We start from the raw sequence: 19,300 nt of genomic DNA on the forward strand, positions 1-19,300 counted from the left end.
ATACAATATTAGACTGAACCATACTGGACTGGATTATACAGTATTAGACTGAACCAGACTGGACTGGATTATACAATATTAGACTGAACCATACTGGACTGGATTATACAATATTAGACTGAACCAGACTGGACAGGATTATACAGTATTAGACAGAACCAGACTGGATCAGATTATACAATATTAGACTGAACCATATTGGACTGGATTATACAATATTAGACTGAACCAGACTGGACAGGATTATACAGTATTAGACTGAACCAGACTGGACTGGATTATACAGTATTAGACTGAACCACACTGGACTGGATTATACAGTATTAGACAGAACCAGACTGGACTGGATTATACAATATTAGGTTGAACAAGACTGGACTGGATTATACAGTATTAGACTGAATCAGACTAGACTGGATTACACAGTATTAGCCTGAACCAGACTGGACTGGATTATACAGTATTAGACTGAACCAGACTGGACTGGATTATACAGTATTAGACAGAACCAGACTGGACTGGATTATACAATATTAGACTGAACCAGACTGGACTGGATTATGCAGTATTAGGATGAACAAGACTGGACTGAATTATACAGTATTAGACTGAACCAGACTGGACTGGATTATACAGTATTAGGTTGAACAAGACTGGACTGGATTATACAGTATTAGACTGAACCAGACTGGACTGGATTATACAATATTAGGTTGAACAAGACTGGACTGGATTATACAATATTAGACTGAACCAGACTGGACTGGATTATACAGTATTAGACTGAACCAGACTGGACTGGATTATACAATATTAGGTTGAACAAGACTGGACTGGATTATATAATATTAGACTGAACCAGACTGGATAGGATTATACAATATTAGACTGAATCAGACTGGACTGGATTATACAGTATTAGACTGAATCAGACTAGACTGGATTATACAGTATTAGACTGAACCAGACTGGACTGGATTATACAATATTAGGTTGAACAAGACTGGACTGGATTATACAATATTAGACTGAACCAGACTGGACTGGATTATACAGTATTAGACTGAACCAGACTGGACTGGATTATACAGTATTAGACTGAACCAGACTGGACTGGATTATACAATATTAGATTGAACCAGACTGGACTGGATTATACATTATTAGATGAAACAAGACTGGACTGGATTATACAGTTTTAGCCTGAACCAGACTGGACTGGATTATACAGTATTAGACTGAACCAGACTGGATCAGATTATACAGTATTAGACTAAACCAGACTGGACTGGATTATACAATATTAGACTAAACTAGACTGGACTGGATTACACAATATTAGATTGAACCATACGGGACTGGATTATACAGTATGAGACTGAACCAGACTGGACTGGATTATACAATATTAGATTGAACCATACTGGACTGGATTATACAGTATGAAACTGAACCAGACTGGACTGGATTATACAATATTAGACTGAACCAGACTGGACTGGATGATACAGTATTAGACTGAACCAGACTTGACTGGATAATACAGTATTAGACTGAACCAGACTGGACAGGATTATACAGTATTAGACTGAACCAGACTGGATCAGATTATACAGTATTAGACTGAACCAGACTGGACAGGATTATACAGTATTAGACTGAACAAGAGTGGACTGGATTATACAATATTAGATGAAACCAGACTGGACCAGATTATACAGTATTAGACTGAACCAGACTGGACTGGATTATACAGTATTAGGCTGAACCAGACTGGACTGGATTATACAGTATTAGACTGAACCAGACTGGATCAGATTATACAGTATTAGACTGAACCAGACTGGACTGGATTATACAGTATTAGACTGAACAAGAGTGGACTGGATTATACAATATTAGATGAAACCAGACTGGACCAGATTATACAGTATTAGACTGAACCAGACTGGACTGGATTATACAGTATTAGGCTTAACAAGACTGGACTGAATTATACAGTATTAGACTGAACAAGAGTGGACTGGATTATACAATATTAGATGAAACCAGACTGGACCAGATTATACAGTATTAGACTGAACCAGACTGGACTGGATTATACAGTATTAGGCTGAACAAGACTGGACTGAATTATACAGTATTAGACTGAACCAGACTGGACTGGATTATACAATATTAGGTTGAACAAGACTGGACTGGATTATATAATATTAGACTGAACCAGACTGGACTGGATTATACAGTATTAGACTGAACCAGACTGGACTGGATTATACAGTATTAGGATGAACAAGACTGGACTGGATTTTTCAGTATTCGGCTGAACCAGACTGGACTGGATTATACAGTATTAGGCTGAACAAAACTGGACTGGATTATACAGTATTAGGATGAACAAGACTGGACTGGATTATACAGTATTAGACTGAACCAGACTGGACTGGATTATACAGTATTAGACTGAACCAGACTAGACTGGATTATCCAGTATTAGACTGAACCATACTGGACTGGATTATACAATATTAGACAGAACCAGACTGGACTGGATTATACAGTATTAGACTGAACCAGACTGGACTGGATTATACAGTATTAGACTGAACCAGACTGGACTGGATTATACAGTATTAGATGAAACCAGACTAGACTAGATTATACAGTATTAGACTGAACCCGACCGGACTGGATTATACAGTATTAGATGAAACAAGACTGGACTGGATTATACAGGATTAGATTGAACCAGACTGGATCAGATTATACAGTATTAGACTGAACCAGACTTGACTGGATTCTACAATATTAGATTAAACCAGACTGGACTGGATTATATAATATTAGACTGAACCAGACTGGACTGGATTATACAGTATTAGACTGAACCAGACTGGACTGGATTATACAGTATTAGACTGAACCAGACTGGACTGGATTATACAATATTAGGTTGAACAAGACTGGACTGGATTATACAGTATTAGATTGAACCAGACTGGACTGGATTATACAGTATTAGATGAAACCAGACTAGACTGGATTATACAGTATTACATGAAACCAGACTGGATCAGATTATACAGTATTAGACTGAACCAGACTGGACTGGATTATACAGTATTAGACTGAACCAGACTGGACTGGATTATACAGTATTAGACTGAACCAGACGAGACCGGATTATACAGTATTAGACTGAACCAGACTGGACTGGAGTATACAGTATTAGACTGAACCAGACTGGACTGGATTATACAGTATTAGGCTTAACAAGACTGGACTGAATTATACAGTATTAGACTGAACAAGAGTGGACTGGATTATACAATATTAGATGAAACCAGACTGGACCAGATTATACAGTATTAGACTGAACCAGACTGGACTGGATTATACAGTATTAGGCTGAACAAGACTGGACTGAATTATACAGGTTTAGACTGAACCAGACTGGACTGGATTATACAATATTAGGTTGAACAAGACTGGACTGGATTATATAATATTAGACTGAACCAGACTGGACTGGATTATACAGTATTAGACTGAACCAGACTGGACTGGATTATACAGTATTAGGATGAACAAGACTGGACTGGATTTTTCAGTATTAGGCTGAACCAGACTGGACTGGATTATACAGTATTAGGCTGAACAAGACTGGACTGGATTATACAGTATTAGGATGAACAAGACTGGACTGGATTATACAATATTAGACGGAACCAGACTGGACTGGATTATACAGTATTAGACTGAACCAGACTAGACTGGATTATCCAGTATTAGACTGAACCATACTGGACTGGATTATACAATATTAGACAGAACCAGACTGGACTGGATTATACAGTATTAGACTGAACCAGACTGGACTGGATTATACAGTATTAGACTGAACCAGACTGGACTGGATTATACAGTATTAGATGAAACCAGACTAGACTAGATTATACAGTGTTAGACTGAACCCGACCGGACTGGATTATACAGTATTAGATGAAACAGGACTGGACTGGATTATACAGGATTAGATTGAACCAGACTGGATCAGATTATACAGTATTAGACTGAACCAGACTGGACTGGATTATACAATATTAGATTAAACCAGACTGGACTGGATTATATAATATTAGACTGAACCAGACTGGACTGGATTATACAGTATTAGACTGAACCAGACTGGACTGGATTATACAGTATTAGACTGAACCAGACTGGACTGGATTATACAATATTAGGTTGAACAAGACTGGACTGGATTTTACAGTATTAGATTGAACCAGACTGGACTGGATTATACAGTATTAGATGAAACCAGACTAGACTGGATTATACAGTATTACATGAAACCAGACTGGATCAGATTATACAGTATTAGACTGAACCAGACTGGACTGGATTATACAGTATTAGACTGAACCAGACTGGACTGGATTATACAGTATTAGATGAAACCAGACTAGACGGGATTATACAGTATTACATGAAACCAGACTGGATCAGATTATACAGTATTAGACTGAACCAGACTGGATCAGATTATACAGTATTAGACTAAACCAGACTGGACTGGATTATACAGTATTAGACTGAACCAGACTGGATCAGATTATACAGTATTAGACTAAACCAGACTGGACTGGATTATACAATATTAGACTAAACTAGACTGGACTGGATTACACAATATTAGATTGAACCATACGGGACTGGATTATACAGTATGAGACTGAACCAGACTGGACTGGATTATACAATATTAGATGAAACCAGACTGGATCAGATTATACAATATTAGATGAAACCAGACTGGACTGGATTATACAGTATTAGACTGAACCAGACGAGACCGGATTATACAGTATGAGACTGAACCAGACTGGACTGGAGTATACAGTATTAGACTGAACCAGACTGGACTGGATTATACAGTATTAGACTGAACCAGACTGGACTGGATTATACAGTATTAGACTGAACCAGACGAGACCGGATTATACAGTATGAGACTGAACCAGACTGGACTGGAGTATACAGTATTAGACTGAACCAGACTGGACTGGATTATACAGTATTAGACTGAACCAGACTGGACTGGATTATACAGTATTAGACTGAACCAGACTGGACTGGATTATACAGTATTAGACTGAACCAGACTGGACCGATAGTCAAGGCTACCACTTTCTTCCTGCGAGCATCAATCTGTCGGAAGTAGGTGGTGATGTAGACGTTGTCAAACCGAATGTCTGTGCTGAACCCTCGTAGGTACCCAGATGCCCTGAAGAGGAGGAGGAGCATGTTGAAGGAGTGGTTGGGGTGAGATGAAAGGGTGATGCGGAAAGATGAAGGAGTGAAAGTTACTGGATGAAGATAGCGATGAAGCCGAAGGAGCGCAGCAAATACAGGACATCTAAGAGCTGCTGCATCGTTGCTGCCAACATCTGGTAGGATTCTTGGACAACCTGATAGAACTCATCGTCCAGCAGAGCTCCATCGAGCACCAGCTGCCGCTTCTGCTCCTGAAGGAGGTCAGAGGTCTCAGGTGTCAGGACTGGAGGACACTCAAGTTAGAATTTGAGAGAAAGGTTTGGGTTTTACCTGCACAATGAGGTCTGCACGGAACTCTCTGGACAGCTGGCTGACTGAGAGGTTCACCTGATCAAACAGCTGACCGAAGTTTCCTTCAAGAGGAACGTGTTCTCTGCACCACGCTGTCATCACTGGCCCAACAAGAAGAGAGCAAGAAGGTGGTGGATGCAGGAGAAACGGGAGGTGTATGCCAGTGTCTGCACTGTCACAGTTGCGCTGGCGAGTAGGGGTCAAGACAGAGCACACACACATGGGGGGTGGAGCCTGTCCCCGCTGTCATTGGGTGAGAGGCAGGGTTCACCCTGGACAGCTCTCCACTCCAACACAGGGCCATCAGGAACAATTAGGGGTTCAGTATCTTGCTCAAGGACACTTGGACATGGTCACTGGGGGAAGTGGGGATTGAACCAGTGACCCTTCGGTTACCAGACGGCCCCTCTACCTCTGAGCCACAACTCCCCCTATATATATATATATATATATATATATATATATATATATATATACACACACACACACACACATATGCATATACATATATATATACATATATATATGAAAATATGTGTATATGTATATATATACACACATATATACACATATATACTGTATATACATATATAACCCTATATATACTGTATATATGTATATAAAAAAGAATAATTTATTCATGAGCACTTTTCATGACACTCAAGGACGCCTTACAAATAAATGCAGCAGTCAGTGTTGCAGAGATAGAAGTCAGCTGATGTACGTTTTGCCGCAGTCATGGCTGGTGGTGAATTCACCGCCAAGTTAGACAAGTCCTGTGATTGTGGTCTGAGAAAAGTAGCCCAGGCAACAACACCTTCACATTTAGGATGGTCTGTACTCGACTCTGTGGTCATCAACCATTTTGAACTCAGAGTCGTATGACCTTTCACCTTTCATGACATCACAGAGGAAGTTGAACTTCATTGGAACACAGAGGATGTGGTTGATGATGGGCACTGAGATCACCTCCATACATGCCGCCCACCTCAGCCTGAACCAGTCAGCACAGTGCTGGATGCCCTGCTGCACCACACCTGTACACACACACACACACACACACACACGCACACACACACACACACACACACAAACACACACACACACACACGTGTGTGTTGTGTTTGGCAAACATGTCACCACTTACAGTTTTTCGTGATTGTTAACACACAAAAATCTAAACTTTGGCACAATTTGCACAACCTTAACTTCACCTTCCATTCGCTCGACCCGAATTGTCACTGCTTCAAACTGTTCCATTTTACGGTAGTGTTTTCAATTTTGCACCACAATGTGCTGTAAACGCTTGGTAGTGTGCAGCAAAAGCGTAGTTGTGTGTGCTCAATGAATGGTGTGTGTCATTGGAAAATAGCACTGTGTGTAGCAAATGAAAACATGAGTTCCATTTTGTGAACACAATGGAGAGATTTGATGGCAGGACTCTTCTTGCAGAGGGAGTGTCAGGTTTAGCATTTTGTGTGTGCAGCGTTGAGAAATCTGTCATTGTCTTGAGAAACGTGTTGACAATCGTGAAAAACTGTAATCTGACACTGCAACTGAACAAAATTCAGTCAAATCAATGTTGTGGCAAAAATCAACAACTTGGCATTTAGAACATGGAGAATGACTGCATTGTATGTTTTTTCGTTTCAAAAACAACATCAACAACAACAGCAATGATAACAGGGCTTTATAAAGCCCTGTTATCATTGCTGTTGTTGTTGCATACCAGAAGCTGGTATGTAAAGGGTTAAAATTCAGATAATGCATGAATACAATATTTAAGACAGACAGACAGACAGACAGACAGAGAGAGAGACCTGTGAATGTTGGAAGACTACATTCACAGGTCTCATGTTCTTCAGTCAAGTGACTCACTGTCACACTGCATCATGGTGCTGGAGCTGAACTGCTTCTGCGTGTTGGCAGTGGACTGGTTGGGTTTGAAGCCGTCATACCCATACTGGTGGACAACCTCGTCCCTGATGCTCTGGAACCTGCTACTGAGGCTGCGAGCCTCTGACTGGAACCCTCCCTTGCTGTCCTGAACACACACACACACACACACACACACACACACACACACACACACACACACACACACACACACACACACCGTCAGATCTGATCAGTTCCTTCCAGCTACTGCTCATCATGACGGCGTTCACTGGCGTCCACATAGCCAGCGCTCTGATGCGATGGAAGGGCTGTTCTAGTCAACCTCGCAGTGAGGGAAACTGAAAGGTAACTTTGCCTCTGCATCGGTTACCATGACACCATAGCCCGCTCACTAGAAATGGGTGGGGCCTATACCCACCAAAATATATTGTTCTTGAAGTTGTCCTGAGTGAGCTCTGTTCACTGTCATATTAAACTGTTGCGCTGACAACCCAATGACCCCTGACCTCACCAGCCTGTAAACCCAACATGAGGTTTTCTACACACACACATCTTTATCACTTGAGTCTGCAAATTTTTCACTTGTGACTTCCTGAAATGTCAGATGTGTTGCAGTCTGTTAGCTGAAAAGTGACATGAGTGTTTGTTCTTGTTGTTGTTGTTGTGTTGTTGTTTTGTTGTTGTGTTGTGTTTTTGTTGTTATTGTTGTTTTGTTGTTATTGTGTTGTTGTTGTTTTGTTGTTGTTGTTGTTGTTGTTATTGTGTTGTTGTGTTTTGTTGTTGTTGTTGTGTTGTTGTTGTTGTTGTTGTGTTGTTGTTGTTGTGTTGTTGTTGTTGTTGTTGTTGTTGTGTTGTGTTCTCACCTTGAGCTCCTGCATGATGAGGGCGAAGGGGTTCATGGCTTCTCTCCACAGTAACTTGCTGTTGTGGACCTGCAGGTCCAGGTTGCAGCTCAGAGACTCACCAACCCTCTGGATGTTACGTTGGATGTTGGACACCGGACCTGGAACCCCATCATTTCACAGTTTCCACGTCAGTCTGAACCTGAACCTGCTCTCAGGTCACTTCCTGTTTGTGTGCCCGTTGTAAAGTAATCATAAATGTTCCTCTGTGCCTTCATTGGAACTGGATGTCCAGTACATTTGGGAACTGGAGCTTCTTTGAACTTTGAGGTGTGCTTACCTGTGTAGAGCACTGACAGGATGATGAGCAACAGGTAGGCGCGGCCACGGGAGCCGAGCATGCTGGGAAACATCAGGAGAACTGAGCACCTGAAGGAGGACGACAAGGCTCCACACAGCGAGCACATGCCTGGAGGCACCACGGACACAAACATCAACGTTCTCGTTTCAAACATTGAACAGCTTTTGGTTTTCTCACATCTGAACATCTCCTCACCAACAAAGACACATCCTGCTGCCAGCCTCAGGTCAAAGGTCAATGGGAGGCTGTTGGTGACACCCAGGAACAAGACTGAAGAGCAGGAAACGATAAACATGATAAAGAACAATCATGAAGACTCATTTTATGTTTCTGTGCCGATTCTTTCATCATTTTAATGTTATAAATTATTATATCATCCATGGGTTATTTTTCAATAACAGCAATAGGTTTGTTTTTTTAAATTTGCTCTTAGAATTACAAAACCCTGTTTGTATTTTTATTGCTGGGGAAAAGTGATTTGCAAAACAGCAAAAATGAACTATCTGCTTAAGAATAAAGCAATCATTTCTAATCAGACAAGACAATTGAAATAAACTCTTTTAACATACAACAGATTTCTTCAATTAAAGTGCTTGTTGAAGGTGTCTTTGAATGTCAGTCTCAAGATCTCCAGCACATAGAAACAATCATAATGAATGCAAACCACTTCAAACGGAGTCAAAGACATGAGCTCCAAAAATATCCAAAAGTCATAAGAATGCTGAGACAACTGAATGCTCTGCGCAAGCGTGAAGATGAGGAAAATTAGCTGATAGGTAAAATGTTAATATAAAAAAAGAAATTGAAGTTAAAATATTAGCATAAAAAGAACTACAAGCTAAAATGTCGACGACAATGAATAACAAGAGAGTGAAGCTGGACAGGTCCAACTTGGGGTCCTTTGACCTGTGCCGCTCATTGCCCCAAACAAGCCTCGGAGTACCAGGTGAGCTACCAGGGACTCCTCTGATTGGCTGAGGAGGAATTGATGGACAGCTGGTGGCAAGACAGTTTGGGAGAGTTGTTTCACAGCTGGAAAAGACAAGAAGAGAGACAAGTATTTCAAAGACTATGAATATTGTCCACTCTAGCCTGAAAACAGCTTCTACATGCTAACTGCTTGGCAGCTATACATGAATTTATCTGTTTAATCATTGTGGACTCACTGCTCGAAGGCGTCTGCTGTGACTGCTGGTCAGTAGAAGCCATGAGGCATCCACACAATCTTCAAGTTCATCCCAAAGTTGCTTTTGAGGTCAGAGAGATGTCTCACTGCTGCTGTTGGAGCTTCCAGAAGATGAACTGGTCTCCATGTGAGCAGAACTATTTCAGGCCAGAGATGAAAGATGAAGGGTGAAAAGAGGAAAAGATGCCTGATGACCGGCAGAATATGGCAAAGCAAGTAACTTTTCACAGGAGAAATAATAAGGCTGCTCAGCTGGGTGAGAGCTAGCAATAATGCTAACAGGCTATGTTAAAATGTAGGCTAGAACTGTTCACAGCAAACTAAAATATAAGCTAAATATCACCTCAAAGAGACAACTAGAAGCTAAAATATGAGCTAAAACAGACAACGAAAGGTAAAATATAAGCTAATTATATCTTAAAACAGACAACTAGAAGCTATAATGTAATTTAACAAGCAACAAGAAGCTAAAAGGGAAGCTAAAACAGACAACTAAAGCTAAAATATAACTTCAAATGAGAAGCTGAAATGTAACTTAACAGACAAGTAGAAGCTAAAATAGAAGCTAAATTGACAACTGGAAGCTAAAAATGAAGCTAAAAAAGACAACTAGAAGCAAAAAAATGAAATAAAGCACAACTATAAGCTTAAATGTAATAAAAACAAACCTAAAAGTTAGAATGTAACTTAACAGACAACAAAAAGCTAAAATGGAACTTAACTGATAACTCAAGCTAAACTGTAACCTAACAGACAACTTGAAGTGAAAATGGAAGCAAAAAAAACCCAACCTGTTACTTAACAGACAACTAGAAGCTAAAGTGTAATAAAACTGACAACTGCAAGCTAAATTGTACCACTGGCAGCTAAATTTGGAGCTAAAGCAGACAACTAGATACTAAAATGTAGCTTAAAATCAAGAACTGGAGTCTAAAATACAAGCTAATTCTTACTTGAAGCAGGTAACTATAAGGTAAATTTAACTCCTAACAGACAACTAGAAGCTTAAATATAACTGTAGAGACAACTGAAAGCTAAATGTCACTTAAAACAAGCAACTAGAAGCTAAAATGGCTTCCAGTTGCTTGTTTTAGTATTTGGAGGGGAAATTGTTAAGAGAAAAAAAGCTTAGGGTGGTTTCAGTGGTTGTCGTTACGCACCAATTAAGAAATGTCTTTGATGATGAAGCTAAGGTTGCTGGTGTCAAGTCAATTCTGTTTGTATGGCACCAGTCACAACCACTCCACCTCCCTCCTTCAATGAACCTCCACCCAACAATTCTCCATCAGCAGCACATCCTGCAACAGCAGCCACCAGAACCTTCCTTTACCAGCAGGAAGGTGGAGCAGATCCAGGATCAGTGGGGACGGAGAGAGAGCAGGAGAGCAGGACAGAGACAAAGACAGAGAATGGAGGAAGACAGAGAGACAGAAGGAGAGAGAGGGACAGAGATAAAGAGGGAGAGAAAGGAGGAGAGACTGATGGACAGAGACAAAGACAGAGAATGGAGGAAGACAGAGAGACAGAAGGAGAGAGAGGGACAGATAAAGAGAGAGAGAAAGGAGGAGAGACTGATGGACAGAGACAAAGACAGAGAATGGAGGAAGACAGAGAGACAGAAGGAAAGAGAGGGACAGAGATAAAGAGGGAGAGAAAGGAGGAAGACAGAGAGACAGAAGGAAAGAGAGGGACAGAGATAAAGAGAGAGAGAAAGGAGGAGAGACTGATGGACAGACAGGGACGTGAGCAGGTGGAGCTACGGGTGGCAGCTGGAGCCTCTTCAGGTCTGGAGCCTCCTCCAGCAGCACCAGGATCTGGGATGAGGGGAGAAGAAGAGGAGTTAGTAACACGTCTGAGGACAGGAGGAGGAGAGAGAAGCCCAGTGCATCATGGGAGATCCCAGCAGTCTGAGCCTATAGCAGCAGGTCTAAGGGCCAGCCTAAGCAGTCCTGACTATAAGCCTGATCAACAAGGAGGTCTTAAGTCTGCTCTTAAACCTAGAGAGGGGGTCTGGGTCCTGGACTGAAACTGGGAGACGGTTCCACAGGACAGCGCGGTGTACCGTAGTACCAGAGAGAACCCACGCAGGAACAGGGAGAACATGGAGACTCACCCAGAAAGACCCCGTGCTCCAGCCGGGGCTCCACCCACAACCTTCTTGCTGGGGGCCACAGGGAGGACCACTGCTCCAGCCACAACCTTCTTGCTGGGGGGCCACAGGGAGGACCACTGCTCCACCCACAACCTTCTTGCTGGGGGCCACAGGGAGGACCACTGCTCCACCCACAACCTTCTTGATGGGGGCCACAGGGAGGACCACTGCTCCACCCACAACCTTCTTGATGGGGGCCACAGGGAGGACCACTGCTCCACCCACAACCTTCTTGCTGGGGGCCACAGGGAGGACCACTGCTCCACCGGGCCACCCTTGATTAGAACTACAATACCAATAACAAGACAATAAAAATATAAAACTACAATATTAATTCACACAATACACTGAAATATGAAAGTGTAACCATAAAATTGAAAATTAGTCAAGTCAAGACTCCACACAGAAAGATCCTGTACCCGAGCTGTGGATCAAACGCGGAACCTTCTTCCTGTGCAGCTACAGTGCTGACCACTGCACCACCGGGCCGCTGGGGTTGTTCTTGTGCTCCATCTTCTCTCCAGTTTCTGGTTTCTTGTTGAAGCTGTCAGGTTCCAGAACCGTACCAAGGTGCTTGTTTCCTTGGATTCATAGTTTTCTGTTCTAGTGGGCCAGTAGAGTCCGGAGTTGTTGCTAAGGTGCTGCTGCTCTATGGATAAAAGGATCAGTTTGGGAGGGACGAAGGTGGACAACAGCGTCCTCTGTTACAGTGGGACATGACAGTGTCAACGTGCTCTTCAAATGTGAAATTAGAGTTTGTTTTTGAAATTAATTTCACAATACTCAATTCTGTGCTTGTTGACAAATCTGACACAAGTTGTGAAAGTTCCCTGATGACATCACAGGGTCTGCGCACGACGCCCGCTGCTGGAGTGAAGACATTTACCTGACAGCCCATAGAGATCCCTTCCCTCGTCCCAGGATGGAGGGACGGTTGCTTCTGCCGGCTAACAAGATTGAAGTGCTGGTAACGAAGTGTGATCTCATATTTACCAAATGCTATTTATTGCTGGCTGAACGGAGGCAGAGCGACTATCTCGTCCGTCCTGATGCCAGCCCAACTCGTACGGACCAGTGTGATGAGCACCAGAGCATCATTTCCTTTCTGTGGCGTCATCGGTGAGAGGTGGCGTTCCTGCAGCTTCTCACACCTCTGGAGGTTTTCAGTCTTTCGAGAGCATTCTGGCGTCAGAGCAGGTTCAGACCTGCCTGCAGTGCCCTGCCACATCTTTTCAGTCTGCAGACCCTCTGATATTTGTCCATGGTGTGACCTTTCACCCCCAGCAGCTGACCAAAGTCCCGCCTCCAACACAGCACTGCACTGCAACACTGCTTCGTGACGTTCGGTGGAGGCTCGGCCAAAGCAACACTGACGCTTCCCTTGGACTACAAACTAACGTCCTCCTTGACATGCTCACTTCCTGCTGTCAGCTCTGTCCAGGCTCCTCGGGAACTTGGCATCTTCATCGTCTTGCAGTCCAGTTGGGATTGGCGGCAGAGTCAGAGGTCAAAGGTGACTCTTTAGTACGAAAGAAGAAACACTGGGTCACAGAGGAAGTTGGTCTAGAGGTGTGTGTGTGTGCTGAGGGTGTGTGTGTGTGTGTGTGTGTGTGTGTGTGTGTTTGTGTGCTGAGAGTGTGTGTGTGTGTGCGTGTGGCTGAGGGTGTGTGTGTGTGAGTGTGTGTGTGTGCTGAGGGTGTGTGTGTGTGTGCGTGTGGCTGAGGGTGTGTGTGTGCTGAGAGTGTGTGTGTGTGTGTGCGTGTGGCTGAGGGTGTGTGTGTGTGTGTGTGTGTGTGTGTGCTGAGGGTGTGTGTGTGCGTGTGGCTGAGGGTGTGTGTGTGTGTGCTGAGGGTGTGTGTGTGTGTGTGTGCTGAGGGTGTGTGTGTGTGTGCTGAGGGTGTGTGTGTGTGTGTTTGTGTGCTGAGAGTGTGTGTGTGTGTGCGTGTGGCTGAGGGTGTGTGTGTGTGAGTGTGTGTGTGTGCTGAGGGTGTGTGTGTGTGTGCGTGTGGCTGAGGGTGTGTGTGTGCTGAGAGTGTGTGTGTGTGTGTGCGTGTGGCTGAGGGTGTGTGTGTGTGTGTGTGTGTGTGTGCTGAGGGTGTGTGTGTGCGTGTGGCTGAGGGTGTGTGTGTGTGTGCTGAGGGTGTGTGTGTGTGCGTGTGCTGAGGGTGTGTGTGTGTGTGCTGAGGGTGTGTGTGTGTGTGTGTGTGTGCTGAGGGTGTGTGTGTGTGTGTGTGTGTGCTGAGGGTGTGTGTGTGTGTGTGCTGAGGGTGTGTGTGTGCTGAGGGTGTGTGTGTGTGCTGAGGCTGTATGTGTGTGTGTGTGTGTGTGTGTGTGTGTGTGTGTGTTGTATCATATTTCCTGGTGTTGCCTCTGTCGAGGTGTGTGGTCCTGTATTGCTGCCATCAGTTAATGGCAGACGCTGATGTATTCTTTCATGTAAAGACCTGAACATTCCAAGTTATCTTACTACCTTTGCGAGGACCAGTTACGGGGCGGGAGTTTGTGTGTGTATTTGCAGTGTGGGTGTGCCCACCGTGTGTGTTATCAGCGTGTACTCTGTGTGGTGTGTACGTGTGAATGGGCGTGGCCGCGGCGTCTGGCGCTGTTCTCGCGGCGTCTGTGCCAGTCTCTCCCTCTGCGTCTCTCCTGCGGCTCGTTTTCTGTTTTTTTTTGCGGTCAATGTGCGCAAATGGCGACAAAGGTGAGTCGATCGATCTGTTCTGTATGACGTCATCCAAGCTTTCTGTTACGTTTTCGTGTGTTGAAATGAAGAGAAGTTGATTTCATAAGTGGGGTTGAGAAGGATGAAACATGACGTGTGTAAGAATTCCTGACGTCACCATGGAGGATGGTGTTTGACCAGGAACTCTGACGTGAAAATAAAGGATGAGAGGAACAGGCTGACGCCATCTCCCTGGAGGAGGGACGATGGACAGCAAACTGCCAGACGAGAGTTTGAATCAAAATATCAGACAGAAAGAACATGAAAGTCAAACTTTGCTGAGGTGAGAAACTCTGTGTTGAACCTGCGTCCAGCAGCTTTGGGACAGCGTGATGACAACGTCTTGTGGCTCAGAATTCCTGACATTCCTGACAAGTTTCTGCTCCTCCCATCACAAAGAAACCGCTGGACCATAAGCAGCTGTGTGAGGCCCCCCTGCTGCAGGGGGGCATTTTGATTTCTGCAACTAATTCGCGGTTTGCAGCTGATTCCCACGTTTGTTCCTGTTGTGTGTTATTTTGCTGGTGATCTGTGGTGGCGGACAACTCAGCGAGGCGTTTCTCTCTCAGTACTCAGATCTGGAGCTCGCCATCCACTCGCTGGTCACAGAGTTCCACAAAGCTGCAGGTGACGGAGCCACCATGAACACCGTGCAGTTCCAGACCATGATCTCCAGTCAGCTGCCTGCATTTGCCAAGGTGACATCACAGCTCATGTACCCATCACAGCGGTTCAACTCCGCCTCTCAGCCCTGGAGTTCGAGGTCACAGAGACAAAACTTGAAATGCAGCTTTGAACATCATGAGCATGAACTTGCTGCAGGACACATTTGTCTCTGTTCTAGTTTTGGTGATATTGTAAGAACATGAGTTGAAACACACAGCAGGAACAGGAAGTCAGGGAAAACGACTTCCTGCAAAAGGGACAAATGACATAAAAAGCCTCATCATGTGCCGATGCTGGAACGTGTAAAGATCTTCTCACTGAAAACCACTTGGTTCTAATAGGGTCTGAGGTTCTGAGCTGTAGTCACCTGGACTGGTTCAGGTTCTCCTCCCTCTCAGGTGGAGTTCCGTCCTTTGAGCGGGTGTGACCTTCTACAGGATGGTTAGGTCCATGGGGGTCCTAGTCTGGAGAGCCCAGACCAGCACCATTGTCTATGAGGCCTAGTGCAGCAGGATCACACTGATCTACACATCAGGGAATAAAAGCACACACACACGTGGTCCAGCCCAGCAGAGCCACCAGCTCCAGGTCCAGACTCTGCTGTCCCCCTACATCTGGAGGAGGAGGATCATTCCTGTTAGGACAGCAGGTGCAGATCTGGACCAGAGAAGATGGGGAGAAACCATCTGGGTCCCTGTCCCCCAACTTCAGGCCCCATGGAGGCAGAAACACACCAGAATTTCTTCTCTGAGACACAAAAACAAATGAACTGAGATATTTGGTTGTTTTGCTTCCTGATTCTCTACTTGTTGAAGAACTAGGTTAACCCTAACCCTGACTCTAACTAGGTTAACCCTAACCCTGGCTAACTAGGTTAACCCTAACCCTGACTCTAACTAGGTTAACCCTAACCCTGGCTAACTAGGTTAACCCTAACCCTGACTCTAACTAGGTTAAACCCAACCCTGACTCTAACTAGGTTAACCCTGACTCTAACTAGGTTAACCCCAACCCTGACTCTAACTAGGTTAACCCTGACTCTAACTAGGTTAACCCTAACCCTGACTAACTAGGTTAACCCTGACTCTAACTAGGTTAACCCTAACCCTACAACCTGACTCTAACTAGGTTAACCCTAACCCTGACTCTAACTAGGTTAACCCCAACCCTGACTCTCGTGGGAACCTGAATGAATGTTTTAGAGCAGCAGGAATGATTCGCCAAGAGTTCCTGGCCACTAACAGTGTTCTGGCCCTAGCGCCCACACACACAATAAAGGTCATACATTCTTCTTTGAACATTTATTTCTTCTTGGTGTTGGTCTTTCCCATCCCTGTGACCCTCTTAAGTGTTTCCATGTGTAGTGACTCACTTCCTGTTTCCTGTATGCAGACGGTGGAAGGTGCCGAGGGCCTGCGTCAGGTCCTGGAGCAAATGGAGGTGAAGAGCGGGAACAACATCTCCTTCAAGAAATTCTGGAATCTGATCAACTACCAGGCAATCCAGCTGTTTGACAGCACGCCGAAAGAGAAGGCCAAGTGCAGCTGCGTGCTGCAGTGAGACCTGCAACGCTGCAGCGGCAGCTCACCAAAACCAGCTTGGCAAATAAGTTAATGAAAAATTAAAAATAAATACATCTGTAAAACTAAATTGTATATATTTATTAATTAAAGGAAATTGAAAGTGCTTAGATGGATCAGATGATGAAATCAGAAAATGTTAAAATACTTAAGAGTAAAAACACAACATCTATGAAAGATGAAGTCAAATCATTGACAAACACCCGATAGTTTATTCTACTTCAGTTAATCAGACCATTTGTTCTTCACATGTCAGGGTCGGTCCTCCAGCTTCAGGCCTCCTCTGGCCATCACACACATGCACTTTTTGATTTTATGAAATTAAAAATCTCTAACTTGATGAAAAAAAAAATCTTGGAAAAATGTTTTCTCTCTGGGCAGCTCAGTGGAGCAGTGGTCCTCACTGTGGCCCCCAGCAAGTGGGTTGTGGGTGGAGCCCCGGCTGGAGCACGGGGTCTTTCTGGGTGGATGAATGGATGGATGGATGAATTGATTGATAGATAAATGGATGGATGGATGATGGATGGATAAATGGATGCATGGATGGATTAATGGATAGTTGAATGGATTGATAGAGGGAGGAATGGATGGATGGATTGATGCATGGATGGATTATTGGATGGATGGATAAATGGATGGATGGATGAATGGATTAATGGATGGATGGATTGATAGATAAATGGATGGATGGATGGATGGATGAATGGATGGATTGATGCATGGATGGATTAATGGATGGATGAAAGGATTAATGGATGGATGGATTAATAGATGAATGGATTGATGGATGGATAGATTGATGGATTCATGGATGGATTAATGAATGGATAGATTAATGGATGAATGGATTGATGGATGGATGGATGATTAATGGATTGATAGAGGAAGGAATGGATGGATGGATAGATGGATAGATGGATGGATTGATGCATGGATGGATTAATGGATGAATGGATGGATGGATAGATTAATGGATGGATGGATAGATTAATGGATGAATGGATTGATGGATGGATAGATTAATGGATTAATGGATGGATGGATTGATGGATGGATTGATGAATGGATAGATGAATGGATTGATGAATGGATAGATTAATGGATGAATGGATTGATGGATGGATAGATTAATGGATTAATGGATGGGTGGATTAATGAATGGATTGATGGATGGATGGATGGAATAATGGATTGATAGAGGAAGGAATGGATGGATAGATGGATGGATGGATGGATTGATGGATGAATGGATTGATGGATGGATGGATGGATTAATTAATGGATGAATGGATTGATGGATGGATGGATTAATGGATGGATTAATGGATGGATTAATGGATTGATTGATTGACTAAATTATTCTGTCAGGGTTGAAGAGAATATGATTCTGTGCGTTAAATTATAAGAATAAAATTCTTTCGAAATGTTTGTGTAAATAAGACGCAATTAATTACATGTAATGTACAAGCACATATTTCTCATATTAAGGACAGGAAATAAGTGCACGGGTCTGGCAATAAAGAGGCAAATATGACTCTAAGAATAATAGAAAGGAAAAGGGTGAGAGTCCTGCGGTGAATTGACAGATAACACCACAAATGTATAGGGTTGGCGTCCCTGCTAAAGTACCAGCTTGAGGATGAATTCCTTTGGGTGAAATGCTACCATAAAGTACCACTGTTAGGTCTGGGACCTATTTAGAATTAGAGGACAACAGAGAGAATTTACAGGATAAAGACATAGAGAAGAAGCGACCGTGGCACAGGGGCAGAACTGTATGTGGGCTCATATTGCATGTGAGTGGCTTCCTGTGATTGAGCAATTTTGTTGAGATCTACAAGTGTGTGTCCAGAGGTACAGACCTGAGGAGAATTCCATTTGTATAATCTCAGGCCAACATAGTTCTGTATTCAAGGTGGGAGGGACTAGATTATCTGGGAAATAAGAGATAGGGTTGGAGACAGCAGATGCGTGTTAAAAGGAGACTCAGGAGCTGGCATTAAGTCCGGGTGGACAGGCGTGCCTTCTCTGGGAGGCTGTAGAAGCTTCCTGTCCGGGCTCAGAGTCTCTGGCCGTATTGAGTCAATCAACTCTCCCCATCTCTGGTGTGTACGTAGTGTAGACAAATTTATACATACATTCACTTAAAATAGAGTGCAGGAAACACAAGGCAGTTGTAATAAAGGTGTTTCTGTGGCAGTTCCCAAAGAGGTAGGAAAGGTTCCAATACTGTATTTAGTTCATCAGTGTACTTCTTTAGT

At 43.5% G+C, this 19,300-nt stretch overlaps 2 protein-coding genes across 7 annotated transcripts in view; one reads left to right on the forward strand and one right to left on the reverse strand.

The window, feature by feature from the left end:
* Positions 1 to 11,257, reverse strand: part of dcst1 (DC-STAMP domain containing 1) — a 22,209-nt gene extending 10,952 nt beyond the window's left edge. For 2 of the 6 annotated variants that reach the window (XR_015118463.1, XM_086217456.1), the window contains exons 1-11: positions 10,588 to 10,704; positions 9,900 to 10,056; positions 9,640 to 9,765; positions 8,929 to 9,003; positions 8,713 to 8,841; positions 8,394 to 8,533; positions 7,510 to 7,675; positions 6,525 to 6,668; positions 5,611 to 5,732; positions 5,374 to 5,531; positions 5,191 to 5,290 (exon numbers count right to left, since the gene is read on the reverse strand). Coding sequence is in view for 5 of the 6 variants with exons in the window: in XM_086217456.1 (XP_086073582.1) it covers positions 5,191 to 5,290; positions 5,374 to 5,531; positions 5,611 to 5,732; positions 6,525 to 6,668; positions 7,510 to 7,675; positions 8,394 to 8,533; positions 8,713 to 8,841; positions 8,929 to 9,003; positions 9,640 to 9,765; positions 9,900 to 9,942 (1,203 nt within the window). In the remaining variant the exon portion in view is untranslated. Of the gene's footprint in view, positions 1 to 5,190; positions 5,291 to 5,373; positions 5,532 to 5,610; positions 5,733 to 6,524; positions 6,669 to 7,509; positions 7,676 to 8,393; positions 8,534 to 8,712; positions 8,842 to 8,928; positions 9,004 to 9,639; positions 9,766 to 9,899; positions 10,057 to 10,587; positions 10,834 to 10,872; positions 10,997 to 11,079 lie in introns of those variants that run through there. The other 4 variants (XM_086217459.1, XM_086217458.1, XM_086217460.1 and 1 more) reach the window with 4 other exon arrangements.
* Positions 11,258 to 12,975: 1,718 nt separating this feature from the next.
* Positions 12,976 to 18,664, forward strand: LOC147252725 (uncharacterized). The gene is made up of 4 exons (XM_086217461.1): positions 12,976 to 13,038; positions 13,356 to 13,640; positions 15,363 to 15,491; positions 16,852 to 18,664. The coding sequence occupies exons 1-4, from the start codon at positions 12,994 to 12,996 to the stop codon at positions 17,017 to 17,019; spliced, it is 627 nt and encodes a 208-aa protein (XP_086073587.1). The 5' UTR covers positions 12,976 to 12,993; the 3' UTR covers positions 17,020 to 18,664.
* The last annotated feature ends 636 nt before the right edge of the window (positions 18,665 to 19,300 follow it).

This window comes from Aulostomus chinensis, chromosome 11, assembly GCF_037954235.1.
Source record: "Aulostomus chinensis isolate RoL2024-O1b breed Wild chromosome 11, RoL_Achi_v1.0, whole genome shotgun sequence".
NCBI classification, from domain to species: domain Eukaryota; kingdom Metazoa; phylum Chordata; class Actinopteri; order Syngnathiformes; family Aulostomidae; genus Aulostomus; species Aulostomus chinensis.

Excerpts from the sequence above, each read along its gene's own strand:
- LOC147252725 (XM_086217461.1), top strand. The coding sequence starts at position 12,994 with ATGGAGGGACGGTTGCTTCTGCCGGCTAACAAGATTGAAGTGCTG. Across the intron at positions 13,641-15,362 it reads CAGAGGAAGTTGGTCTAGAG|TACTCAGATCTGGAGCTCGC; the intron begins GTGTGTGTGTGT and ends TTTCTCTCTCAG. Across the intron at positions 15,492-16,851 it reads AGCTGCCTGCATTTGCCAAG|ACGGTGGAAGGTGCCGAGGG; the intron begins GTGACATCACAG and ends TCCTGTATGCAG.